At 46.3% G+C, this 14,350-nt stretch overlaps 1 protein-coding gene across 1 annotated transcript in view; it reads left to right on the top strand.

The window, feature by feature from the left end:
* The window catches only part of LOC130404842 (ankyrin-3-like), a 77,908-nt gene that overhangs the window by 38,797 nt on the left and 24,761 nt on the right, over window positions 1–14,350 (top strand). Inside the window, exons 24-32 of the mRNA XM_056609777.1 lie at window positions 645–656; window positions 3,454–3,541; window positions 6,869–6,919; window positions 7,602–7,714; window positions 9,943–10,167; window positions 10,949–11,103; window positions 11,598–11,809; window positions 12,306–12,513; window positions 13,354–13,450. Coding sequence (XP_056465752.1) covers window positions 645–656; window positions 3,454–3,541; window positions 6,869–6,919; window positions 7,602–7,714; window positions 9,943–10,167; window positions 10,949–11,103; window positions 11,598–11,809; window positions 12,306–12,513; window positions 13,354–13,450 — 1,161 coding nt within the window. The remainder of the gene's footprint in view (window positions 1–644; window positions 657–3,453; window positions 3,542–6,868; window positions 6,920–7,601; window positions 7,715–9,942; window positions 10,168–10,948; window positions 11,104–11,597; window positions 11,810–12,305; window positions 12,514–13,353; window positions 13,451–14,350) is intronic.

The following is a 14,350-nucleotide window of genomic DNA, read 5'->3' on the forward strand; positions in this document are numbered from 1 at the left end:
ACATAGGTCTTTAAAGCTACTGATGTGGTGGTGCACTAATGTTGCACAGGAGTGTGGATTCTGATGTTGCTGCTGAAGTATGACTGTATGATGCTGAGCAAAGGCTATTTTTTCCCTCTTTCGTTTACCTTACCTTTTCTGTCTGTCACATCGGCTTTGCATGGTTCGCTCTCGGACCGAGGCCTTTTGAGATACAGGACGACACAGAACCCAAAGAGACGCATGTAAAATGATGCATGAATGCAGTCTCTCACACACACGCGCACACACACACACACACACACACACACACACACACACACACACACACACACACACACACACACACACACACACACACACACACACACACACACACACACACACACACACACTCTCAAACACACACAGTCTCAAACACACACACAGACACAGTCACACACACAGTCCCCCATACACACACATACACACAAACACAGGTCTAGTCCGGGAGTGCGACCATGCAAACGTACAGCATCAGTAACATGTATATTTAAAAAAGAGAGATCCACAGCATCAATGCTTCAATGTCCTCAACAATTCTTTGCTTTTCACGTTCCTCTTTTCCAATCTTTTTTTTGTCCTTGTTTTCCTGTCTTTGCAATCTGTCCGTACCTCACCCCTAGCCCTAGGATCAGGTAAGACCAGTACAGTAGTCCTGTGTAGTACTCTTAACAGTAGTCGTGGTCGTGGTAGGCGACATTCGTTGTCTGTGTGTGTGACCCTTTAAAGTGTCCCTTCTGATAGCTAACCTGTAACATAACAATCACATGCCGTCACCTGTACACACCAGCCTCATTAACCACTGTCCTCCATTGTGTGTTTGTTGTGCGGTCAATTTGTCGTTTTGTGGTCTTTACACGTTTCATGGATCGTTCATTTTAGTGAATCATTCTTTCATCCTGTTTTCTCTGTCCCCGAATAAGAGTCATTATATTTGCAAAAAACAACAGCTAAGTGGCTATATTTTAATTTTAGTTAAGTTTATTTTGTGATTGGAAGTAAGTGGAATTTATTGTATGGTTTGTTTGGATCGCAGCAGAAAGGCTTGGTGTGTTGTTTTGTCCAATGGCATTTTCCCCCATGTTTTGTTTTTAAATGTTTTAATTGTCGTGCCACGTAGCTTCCAGGGATCAAGTACAACAATTCCATTCCCAATCACTTGCGCTTACTCCCTATGATATCCAACAATGCCAGTAATGAACCCCTTTTGTCTCAGTATAACCTATATACACAGTATATATCCCCCCCAGAGATGTCCTAACCGTTTGGTGTTAGAAACACCTCCAGTGTACAGAGACGGAAGTCTGAACAGACTTAACAGCCTTGGAATTTTGTTCTGGCTCTTTCTAAAACACCCGCGTAAACCATGGGACGTTTTGAGAAAAGACAGACACCCCCTTCCTCATTAGACAGTCAGACACACATACACACACAGACACACAGACACACACCCACACACACCCACACACACACACACACACACACACACACACACACACACACACACACACACACACACACACACACACACACACACACACACACACACAGACACACAGCAGCGGCAGAGACACAGTCCAGCAGAACCAAACCACAAAAAAAAAGAGTATAAACATCCCACTCGGTTCCTTGGATTCCAGAAAACACTAAAGTCTCTTTAGTCTCTTTCACATCATGTTAGGAAAGAAGGTGCAAACAGGCAGAACAGGAGCTAAACAGCCAATGAACACCTCTCAGTCGATGAAGTGACTTGTCAACAGTAGGAGTGAATAGAGTCGAGCACGAGGGAGGAAGACTGAAGCGGTGCCAAGTAAAGTCAGATGGCAAGACCGCAAGGGGGACAGACATTCAAAACAGGCCGTGAGGAGAACCGACGGGGACTGGGTCTTCGGAAAAAAGGCCTGCCGGAACTCAAAAATAGGAATGAGGAGAGCGAGAGGGGAGGGGGGAGAGAGGGGAAGAGGGGGGGAGGATGGCTCCAGGTCCATTCAGGCCATACAGAGTTGCCTGGTAACTTGGTCGGCAGGGTGGGAAAGGCTGTGCTGAATAAAGGGCTTCTCTCTCTGTGTCTGAATAGCGTGCCCACTCGAACCTGCTGAGCTCTGCGCTCTCTCCCTCTCGCTCGCCCGATCACACTCTGCACACACTGGCCAACACGCAGAAAAATGACACACACACACACACACACACACACACACACACACACACACACACACACACACACACACACACACACACACACACACACACATGAGCTTGCATCCTTTGACATATCAATACACACAATAGTACAGTCACTAGACTTTGCGCACTCGCGGCATAGATTGTAATGGTTTTGCATAAACATGCGCAAAGTCCCGAGAGTATATTGTAGTATTGGATGCTCAAATGTGCACTGTATGCTCTTTGCACTCGCGCTGTTCTGAATTCTGTAGCTGAATTTTGCATAAACACACACCTCATGGAATACAGTCATGCGAATGTAACTGTGTACCCCGCAAACACAGCCATTTGAAATAAACCATACTAGCAGTCAATGACGGGAACCGTTGCAATTCCTTTGCGCTCATGGAAAGACTACCGAAGTTGCAACAAAAAATAGAGAGACAAACAAGAAGATCCAGGAGAGCGTTGTACAGCCGTGCCCTCAGCCTGCGAGAGCCACTGCAAACAGGAAGACGTCATCACACAGCAATAAAGCAAACTGCAGCATAAACAAAAAGCTAGCATTCTAAACCTTTGTAGCTCTTCGTTGCTATCTAGCTAAAAGCCAGACCTGGGCCAGCTGCTAATTTGAGTGAGTCATCTCTAAATGTGATCTATATTTAGTCTAAAATTGAAGGTGCAAGATTAGGAAAAGGTGCTTGCCTCATCCTTGTTGCTGTTGACAATATTCCAATATCCTTTCGGTACCATTCGTAAATAATTGAATTACAAACATTACTGACATACAACGACATCTCTATCCCTTGATATACCATACTTCCTAAATTAGAGACTCTCAATTACATATACGAAGCACCATTCCATATTTACCATACTTAGCACAAATTAACCACAACTTTTTCTCAAACTCTGCCTCTCTCACATAGTGCAAGAAAATCCTCATTCTCACTTCCGTTTCTGAATAACCTTGCACGCATACACCCATCACGACTCCTTCTACAGTGGTGGGCTTCCACATCATCTCTGCCATTCCTTCTTCCCTCGGACCCTGTTCTTGCCCGGTCCACTCAGCACACACTAGTTCCCTGGAGGTTGCAGGTAGTAACCCTTCCCTGTTGTGTTTTTTTTTTTTCTTTGTTCCACTGCTTTGTGTCGCCCCATCTCCCCCGTTCCCCCTCCTTCTCCCTTCCTTCCTTCCTTCATTCCTCCTTCCTCCCCGCGCTGCGCTGGGTGCCGCGTGGTAACATGTAGCCTCCGATCCTTCAGTTCGGATAGGTCCAACACTCTAAACCGGAGCTCCTACGCCCGGGACAGCATGATGATCGAGGAGATCCTGGCCCCCACTAAGGACACGGTAAGACAGCTCCTCTCCCTTCCTCCACGGCCTCAGGTCCTCCCGGGACTTAGCCGCCCATCCCCATGTCCTACTGGCTGCCGGTACCTGAAGGTCAGTGTAGCAAGGTCCATGCTACACAGTACCTACAGGTGCAGGTGACTGCTGCACTCCAACTAGGTGGCTTTTACTGGGCTCCTCCAGACAAGGACGCAGGGTGGTAGCGTTGGAAACGCTGGTTTATTTTAAGGTTTGCAGACTCGATACATGACGATGGTGATCCATGCTGCCATGCAGGAGAGCTCCTTGAGTGTGTGGTGATGGCTGGTTTAATCTTTGCACACTGATTGTTCAACGCTTCAGGTGTGCAGCCTCACCCAGCCCCAGAGTCCAATCAGTCTGAGTCGGACCAGGTGGGGCTGCTTAAACCAGCCATTAGCTACACACAACTGCCATCATTAATGGTTACCAGGGGCAACGGTGAGGGCTTCGGATGGGATGACAGTCGTTGTGGACTGATGGGATTGTGTTCCGTGCGCCAGCAAATGCGGTGGATGCCATGCTTGGTGTCCATTCCGGAGAGCTGCGGGAGGGTAGAGATTGCATGGCCTTCACACAGTCGGAGGGTTTGTTCAGGCCTGAGGGCTTTTGGGGACCTCCTGCTTGCTTTCTCATGGAAACCCACGACCAGTTCTGTGTGTGTTTGTGTGTGTGTTGGGGTTTTCTTGTGTGTTTGAGTTGGTGAGGGGCGGGGGGGGGGGGGGGGGGGGGTTCTATGTGTGTGGTTGTGTGTGTGTCTGTGTGTGTGTGTGTGTGTGTGTGTGTGTGTATGTGTGTGTGACGTGTATGTGTGTGTGTGTTTATGTGTGAGTGTGCAGCCTGTTATAAAGCTGGAGGGTCCAGGATATGATATAAAGCAGGGTCTAACCACTCGGACCCTTAGCACTGTTAGTAACTCAACCTGCAAGTTCAAGAACACATTCCTTAAAGTTTTCCAACTACAAGTGGCCACGGCCTTGGCACGTATTTCTGTTATTAGGGGCTAAATAAGGACAAGAGAAGGACATTGTTTTGACTTCTGAATGGGTGTGTTGAGGTGTATGGAGAAACACTGTGTTCCTTCAATGAATGACCTAGCTTCTTATCCCAAGACCATATTTAGCTCTCGGTTAAAGTTACAGCATCTCCCTCATGGGATTGACAAAGTGTTACCTTATCTTGAAGTTACAAAATTAGCTTTAACATTAAGAATTTGGCTGTATGCCGTCCCACTAATTCTACATAAGATGTGTCTCTCTCCTTCATGAATGCATACCTTGAAACAGGAGCGATTCTAGGTTCTGACTTTTGGGGGGGCTGAACCCCAGGAAGCCACATGGGACTATGAAGTAAATAAAGTCCTGTCCAAATTTATTTTATTCCACAACATTTATATCTATCTTAATTACTATGCTGTTGTATGTCTAAGCCAATAGTTGGCAGTGTCAGCTAAAAAATGCAGGTCTGAACCACTAAAGTGATGAAAGGAAAAAAGACTGCTTGGATGAAGGAATAATCCATGGATGTGAACTGTACAAACAAATTTGAGGTATATAAAATTTCCTTTGTGTAAGTTTCACTCAAAAATGACCATATTTTCCCTTTTTTTATTTACACAGTTAATGAAACACATTGGTACAACATGTACTAGATCAATAATATGAGAAATATACCACTTTTTCGGGAGCACTAAATTATGTCACCTCAGTTTCATGGACAAATACAATTTTATAAATTGTATCAACATACATTTTTATTAATGTATGTTTATGCAAAAAAATCAACAAGTACAACATGTACTAGCCTAATACTATGATTAACATACCACTATTTCGGGAGCACTAAACTATGTTGTCTCACTCTCAGGGACCAATACATTTGTATAATCTTCTGATTCAAAATAATCTTGTTGTTCTGATGCAAAAAAAAAAGGGTGCTAATTTTCAGTAAAAAACAAAAAGCTGGCATTATTTTATCAGCTGAGGGCGTTTTCATTGCCAACGTGAGCTAATCAACAAGTAGGCCTACAACATGTTCTAGAACAGTGATTCTCAATAATTTTCTGTCATTCCCCCCCTAGGCGCCCTCCCTGAATTAAAATAGCCTACTATTGAGAACTTGCTAATATTTATTTAGATTAATAAAATTAGCGGAGATAGAATCTGCAACAACTTAAAACTATTTCCAACTTCAGTTTATTAACTGAATTTGTAACATTAAACAAGACGGCTAAGTCTGTGTGAATCTCAAAACAGAGAAACAAGAGCAAATGATTCACTGGGGTTTGCATTTAATTAAAAATATTTTTAAACAGTAAACATTGGTCACTTGTCAGCTTCATCAGCTTATTCCCTTTCAAAAAAAAGAATATGTGTTCATCTTTCAAGCATCAATAAAGACACCAAGTCCCTCTGTCATGACTCAGTAAGGTCAAAATTCTTGTAAAACTTCTGACCCTTGGTATTATGTTTATTTAAAATAAAATAAGTAACTTATTTAAATAAATAAAAAATCTGACACTGAGTCCCGTCTACTGCTCGCGCCCCCCCCAACTCCTTTTATCAGCTGAGGTAGTTTTCATGAGTCTCATAGTATTAGAACATGTGGTACTTGTTGATTAACTCAGTTGTTATGACAATGAATGCGCCCTCAGCTGATAAAATAATGCCAGCATTTTTTTTTAACTGAAAATTAGCACCCATGTCAACTTTTTCTGCTCCTTGCACCTTATCATGCTTATCATGCTACGCAGCATTACAAGCCTCTGCCGACTAAACCAAGAAGCAATTCAAGAGGAGGCATAGATAGAATCGCCTTGTGATCAACTTTCATTTAATACATCTGACAGATTATGTCAAGGTTTTAAAATGAATATTATTATTACCTGGTCATGTTATTACATAGCTGGACATCGTGGATTTTCTGATAAAGACTAGCTAGCCTTTTTGACAGACAAAACGGCAGGAACTATGTTAGGTGCGCTCGTGCTGCATTTTTGGTTTTGTCAAACAGGAGACTTCCACCAACAAATCAGAGGTTAGAGATTCCTGCAGGAAGGTTGCGCTCGATTTCACTAGCCCATTTGAGCCTCTTCATTAGTGTACAACATCCATTCTCTCATTACTTGTGTAAAAAAAAAGAGGTTGAATATGAGATTTGAGGACGAAACGATAGGGTGGGCTAAGGCAAGTTTTGGGTGGGCTTGAGCCCACCCAAAAGAGGCCTAGCTTCGCTACTGCCATGAAACCTTCTTGATCTGGAACAACATTAGTGGACAACATTCTCAACTCCCTCTCTTCCCCTCCTAAGCTTCAGAGCGGCTGTAAAGAGATTTCCTACTTGGTTGACCCTCTAAATAAGGTATACTGTGTGGTCGGTGCGCCTCCTCATACTCATACCACTTCACCTGATTATTCACTGACTTGTGTGTGGTCCTACTCTTCAGTTCATTTTTCGTTTTTTGGTCCAGCTCGTCATTGTTCTTTTGTCAGTGAAAGTGTGCTTGAGTTTCCCATGAATTCATCGCCACCTGAATGTCCAAAATAGGACTCTCTTGCTTTTGGCTAGGAGAAAGCTCTGTCCTCATTTTTTTTAACATTTGCATGTTTTATCGAAGCATCAAAGTCTTGTTTCCATAAGTCATTGGGAATGTTTATGTAAATGAACTTTCATGTTATCAGCTCTCTGGTTCATACGTCATTATATTTGCTATAATACTGTAACTGTTGTAGTGCTGTAACAAAATCTCTCTTCATGTCTGTCCTATCTCTCAACTATTTCCCCACCTTCTTGCACCTTCTTCGTGTACATTCTGTCTTCATCTCGCTGCTGGACTACTTTCTCTTTTAATTCACCTGCTGTCCTCCCTTCTCTCTTCTTCCAGCCCCTCCTCTAAATCTCCTCCACCTCTCCTTTCCCTCGCTAACATCAGAGGTCCAACCTGTCAATCGTCTCCGCTCACCCCCTCTCTACACTCTGTTCCCTCCCCCTCGTTACTGTACTCCTCTTTTGATTGGCCGATGATGCCCTTTTTCTCCCCCAGCATTTGGCCGTGACCAGGGACTACAGCACAGAGTGCATGCGTCGGTACAGCTGGACCCCAGATACCATGGACCACAGCCAACACAACACCGTGTCCAGCCCCATCCACTCTGGGTAAGTACCGCATGCAACACTCACCCCGTCAGCGATGTGGACTACACATAAATACAATGGCTTTGACATGCACAGCACATCCTGTATCTTTTACAATGCCATGATGCCACGAGAAGCAGATTATGGTTCGGCATTACCATGCCGATATTACTGATCTACCTAAAACAATTCAGTGTTAACGCTCCGCATGAGAGGGAGGTGTTTGCACAAGCTCACAACCCCGAAGTGGTGTGGCATGGCACCGCGACGCCTAACGATAACACATGATGTCAGACGTTCACTTAGGCGATGTCCACTTTCATAACACCGGCCCTTAGACGTAGAACAGAGAGCCTGTCCACTCTCTCTCTCTCTCTCTCTCTCTCTCTCTCTCTCTCTCTCTCTCTCTCTCTCTCTCTCTCTGTCTCATCGCCAGGCTCCGCTGTGATGATCTAGTTACCCAGGGGGAACAAGTGATTATGTTTTCTCCTTTTGATGGTATAGCACACGTCCACAAGCAGGCGCCCGCAGTCTAAATGGATGGTATTTATGTTGAAATGACGTTAAAGGCTCCTTTTTCAAAGTCGACCCAAAGCCTCATGTGGGCACCCCAATGTCTACTGTTTATTTATTCAATGTTTAGTCAATGTCTCATCTTTTGTTCTCTTTAATATTACATTTTATCCACCCTGACTCTCTCACGTAACCTTTCAGGCTGTGCCCCTCTCAGTGTCTAATGAACTCATTGATGAGGTAGCAACCTAACCCCAGCAGAACCTGTGACGTGTTGTTGAACCCCTGATACTAAACGTGTTTTCCTCGGTCTTCTGCCCTCTGCCGTTGTCTCCGTGTCTTTTTATATTTCACAGCTTGTCCTCCCCGCTCCCCCAGTATGACTCCAGGTGATGAATGAGCTCGCTGGTTACCTCCCCCGACCCCCTACCCCCTCCCCTACCCTACCCCTTCCACCCCCCCGACCGGGACGCCATAGCGATGTCACTCACTTCCCCGATCACTCTTCTCTTCCTCTTGTTTGATTTGATTTTGATATTATTTTCTATTTATTTTCTTCTTTTCTAAAGACACTCTCTCGGTCATGTTCTCTTCCGTTCTCCCGCGCCGTGCAGTCTGTGTCCGTGGCGTCTTGTGTGTGTTGGTATGGTTTCTCATCTGCATACAGACTAGCCGGTAGAAGTGTGTCAAGATGTCTTCGGATGTTCCTCTCTCATCTATCGTGCCATCCTCTTTTCTTTCCTCCCTCTCTCCGAACGCGCATTAAAATGAAAAGCTGCCCACTGGACGGACGCAGTGTTTTGTTTTAATAAAATGCCAATCCCATAACAGAAATGGTCTTTTGTTAGGGGAGATTGATAATCAACTAATAAGAAAGAAAATAATATTGATTAATAGGTCCAATATCTGATAGACACCACACTAGGAATGCTGACTTCATCTCCTCATTAACAGCCCTTCTATTCGGAAGCGTTTGTTACATTATTAAAACATATAACAGCTGACATTCACATTGAAACATATCACATTTGCGGTCCACCGTTTGGCTTAATAAGGCATCACAATTCATTATTCCTTCTTCAGTAATAAGCAATAGCAAATCCTGACGTTCCCTGTCATTTTTCTGCCTGTCACAAAATTAATAGAACGGCAAAGCACATAATAACTTCACCCTGCTTCATTTAAAAGTCATGTCCCTAGGCTAGGTAAAAACTGATGATGAAATTATTTAATTTATTTGATCACTGAAGCCTCCTTTAGAGTGGAGGGTGTGGGGGGCCTGAAACTTTGGCAGCTATCACAAATTTTGCACTCAAAGTAGCCAGCGACAGCTTCAATCGCCTGTGGTTTTGGTTTCAAAATCCACATGAATCTGTAAACTGCCAGCTTTCACACCTCGACCCTTCCTAGTCTCAAGTCTCATTTCTCATCATCCACACGGTCTCCCTCAGACCTCTGTGTCGTGGTCATCATAAAATGTCTCTCTCTTGGTGTTGGGGTTTTGGGGTACAGTGATCACAGCATGGACCTCACCATCACCTCCCCACCGTGTGTCCTCGTGGTGTAGCTTTCGTCTTTTTTCTTATTCTCCTCCTGTTCATCCCCCCCGGGGTTGTCGGTCCGTATCCACGCTAACACCACTGTGGTTCTTGTCTGTCTGTGTGTGTGTGTGTGTGTGTGTGTGTGTGTGTGTGTGTGTGTGTGTGTGTGTGTGTGTGATGGGGGGCCCGCTGCAGGTTCCTGGTCAGCTTCATGGTGGACGCCCGCGGCGGCTCCATGCGGGGCAGCCGCCACAACGGAATGCGCATCATCATCCCTCCCAGGAAGTGCACGGCACCCACGCGCATCACCTGCCGCCTGGCCAAGAGGCACAAGCTGGCCTACCCCCCGCCCATGGTGGAGGGAGAGGGCCTGGTCAGCAGGCTGGTGGAGGTGGGCCCGGCCGGGGCCCAGTTCCTAGGGTAGGAACCCCCGCACACACACACATGCACACCTTTTAACTACAATTACAATTAGGGCATTTAGCAGACGCTTTTATCCAAAGCGACTTACATCGGTTAATACAAACATTGACACACCGACGGCAGAGTCAACCATGCAGGGCGACAGCCAGCTCGTCAGGAGCAGTTAGGGTTAAGTGTTAAGTGTCTTGCTCAGGGACAACACTCATCTAGGAGGAGCTGGGGATCGAACTAGCAACCAATTCAGTTACAAGACAACTGCTCTACCTCCTGAGCTAAGCCGACCCTAACTACTACTCTGTTGCTTTGAAAAACCATTTGGTTTGATCTCTGAGGAAGGGGACAAGAGTACGCTTTGTGGAGATTGAGAATAATGTCCATCCATCATTCAATGTAATTATCGATCTAGCTATATTTGCTGTCTTACTACTGCTACTACTACTACTACTATTACTACTACTACTGCTACTACTACTGCTAGTGGTTACAGTTGGAGTTTGATGTTGGAGCAGTTAGAGGAGGGGGCGGTTGGAAGATATTTGGACTCAATGCGTAGGTGGCCCCCAAACACACAGCAGAAGATCTCTTAAGCTGGAGCTTCGCTTGTAGACCGTACCGGTTATGGTTACGCGACGACCACGGTGCGAGATATTCAAGTCAGTCATAGTAGTAGTTTTTTTATATGTGAGGAGGGTGTGAATAGAACGTATAGTTAAGTGAGATTTTTTCTTTTGTTAACCCTAACCCTTTACTAAACGTATTGTATGATACCTGGTCACAGCCCTGTGATCGTGGAGATCCCTCACTTCGGCTCCATGCGCGGTAAGGAGAGGGAGCTCATCGTGTTGCGGAGTGACAACGGGGACACGTGGAAGGAGCACCAGTCGGACGCACGGACGGAAGACCTCCTGGAGCTGCTCAACGGCATGGACGAAGGTAACTGGAGAAAGCTCTGTTGGTAACCCATAGCAACCAGTAACCAATCTTAGATCTAGCCAGGTTACGGCTAGCTACTTCGGAGTCTCATTAAAGCTAATGTTATTTGATGAGTGAAATTAATACTTGTTGTGCATCTGCAGTGTTTGGCTTTTCAAGTGTGTTGCGCACCATGTGGGAAATGCATGAAGCAATGTTATACAGTACATAGAAACCATAAGGGATATTTTGGCATTTTTTAATGAATAGAACGATTTAAAAGATGTTTAGCAAATTATGGATGGGCCTAGCTGGTCTGTGCCAAATGTCTGTGCCGCTGCCAGGAACAAGGACATTGTTAGAAATGTGTAATTATACTCTGAATGGCCAATGTTCTGCTGTGACGTCTCTATAAAAAGCAATCCTATTAATTACTTGTTGGAGTAAACTCATTTGAATACTATCAGCCGTTTTGCTAAACCTATACCCCCACATGGTCGTCGTGTCGTCCCCAGAGCTGGACAGCCCCATCGAGCTGGAGAAGAAGCGCATCTGCCGCATCGTCACCATGGACTTCCCGCAGTACTTTGCGGTGGTGTCCCGGATCAAGCAGGAGTCCAACCACATGGGCCCCGACGGAGGCACGCTGCTCAGCTCCACCGTGCCCATGGTCCAGGCCTCCTTCCCCCAGGGGGCGCTCACCAAGAAGATCCGCGTGGGCCTGCAGGTATACACACACACATACACCCAAAACACTTGCACTCACACACGCACACACTCACACACGCCACTCATCCGCACGCATCCTCGGGTTTGAAATCGTCACCTCTATTCTCGACTTCGCCCACTCCGGATGGCAACCACCGCTCTATTATTTATCAAGGCATGGCCCGGTTTCATCAAGCTAAATATTTGATTTGGCCTTGCAAATTATGCCCACATGGGTGTTTCTGATGTGATGTTTCGGCGTGGCTTGTGTCACTGGGATGGCTCGACTAGAAGACGGATCAATCCCCCTATTGGACCTACTGGGAGAACTTTGTTTTATTTAAGGGCGGGGCTTCTGCGTATTTAGCGTATTTCAGTCGAGATTTGGACCAGGATTCGATCCATGGTACTACGATGTATCCCAACACACCACCTTAGGGTTGGGTCATCCTCTGAGATGAGTCCGTATGTACCTTACGTTCCTCCCCCTGCCCCCTGCCGTGTCCCCACTCCAGGCCCAGCCGGTGCCAGACGACATGGTGAGGGCCATCCTCGGGAACAGGGCCACCTTCAGCCCCATCGTCACCGTGGAGCCCAGGAGAAGGAAGTTCCACAAGCCCATCACCATGACGATCCCGGTGCCCCCGCGGCCGGCGGAGGGCCACCCCACCGGTCACCGGGGCGACGCCGCGCGCTGCCTGCGCCTGCTCTGCAGCATCACAGGCAGGCGGCCATCTGCATAATGATCCTATTAATGTTTATTTGTGTGTTGTACCTTTCATACGCTCCCATTCAGCTCAAAGTGCTGGGCCACTCACAGAAAATGCACAGAATATTGACGGGGAACAACTGAGCCAAGTATAGAAAACAGGGTGAAAAGAATGTGCAGGGACGTGCATAAAAAGAAAGAACACTTCAGATATAACCTAGAAGGACTCCTAGAACATTTCAATGCAGTGCGTACGTAAGAAGAACATATGGCAGAACTAAAAGATTCATACAGTATCAACTAGACATTTTTACGACACAGCATAAGCATATATAAAGACGCACTGTGAGCATTATTTCTGTACAGAGAATTCTGTTTTTCATGTCGTTCCATTAAGGGATAGCGCCACCTCTGGTTAGAACAGGCACTGCCTTGGGAAAATGAGATGAGTGCGCTTTAGCAGAGCTGCTGTCTTTGCGGTTTGGACGGTAGTGTTTGCTTACGCCTCAAGCAGCCAAGGACACCCGAGGCACCCTGCTTCGCAATGTGCGCAGTCACTGTCCTGTATAAGCTGAAGAAGCAGGATAAGGGCAAAATCCCTGGGTAACACCTCTGTCTCCCTCTTCCTCTCTCGGGCTCTCTCTCTCTTTCTCTCTCTCTCTTTCTCTCTCTCTCTCTCTCTGTCTCTCTCTCTCTGTCTCTGTGTCTCTCTCTCTCTCTCTCTCTCTCTCTCTCTCTCTCTCTCTCTCTCTCTCTCTCTCTCTCTCTCTCTCTCTCTCTCTCTCTCTCTCTCTCTCTCTCTCTCTGTCTCTGTGTCTCTCTCTCATGGTGATGTGTGTTGTTGTTGTGTGTAGGAGGGACGTCCCCTGCCCAATGGGAGGACATCACCGGCACGACGCCGCTGTCCTTCGTCACCGACTGTGTCTCCTTCACCACGAACGTGTCGGCCAGGTGAGAGAAACAAGCCCATTACCGTGCCCCTGATCTCCGGGTCTCAGGGGGCTTCACGGGCCTCCTCATACCTCCGTCCCCAAATGCTACGACACAATGGAATGACCGTCATGGACTGACATTAAGAAAGACAGAAAGAAACACAACACTCGCACTTTAAGTCGCAAATGGACACTGAGTCACAGCCTCCGATCCTTCTGCGGAGGGCTGACACACATGCCAAGTGCAGCACTTGACATCTGACATCATTGGCGACCGACAGGAAGCGAGACTGAGTCATATCGTGGTGCGCAAACAAAGCCTCACTCCTAGTCCTTCTGGGGGGGGCCACAGCCTGTTGAGGCTAAGTGACCCTCAGGGACCGGAGATTAGATGACAATACACCCGGCATCTGCCTCGGTGAACAGCTAAAACAGCTGCATTTTTATGGTAGTTTATTAAGCTTAAAAAAGCATTTTGATTAAATCTCTGTACATGGAGTGATAAGAAAAAAATGTATTGCATCTTTTGGACACTGCACAGTTTCATTCAACACAGCATTATTCTATAAACATTTTAGTTTTGTATTTAATTAGCTCTCATGGTCTGATGTTGACCAAATTATGTCTCAGTCAAATTTCTCTACTATAGCTGTATGTTTTACAATAAACCTATCCAATTTTGTCCCTGCATTGCCTTTTTTCCCTAATTTCTCTTTTCTCCTCTCTTCATCACTCTATTCTCCTCTCTCATATGCCTTCCTCTCCGCCCCCCCTCTTCTTCTCGCTCTGTCCTCTCCCCTCATCCTCCTTCCCCTCCTCTCTCCTCTCTCTCCTCTCCCCTCTCCCCTCATCTTCCTCCCCCTCCTCTCTCCTCTCTCCCCTCTCCCCTCATCCTCCTTCCCCTCCTCTCTCCTCTCCC

This window comes from Gadus chalcogrammus, chromosome 15, assembly GCF_026213295.1.
Source record: "Gadus chalcogrammus isolate NIFS_2021 chromosome 15, NIFS_Gcha_1.0, whole genome shotgun sequence".
Taxonomy (NCBI): Eukaryota; Metazoa; Chordata; class Actinopteri; order Gadiformes; family Gadidae; genus Gadus; species Gadus chalcogrammus.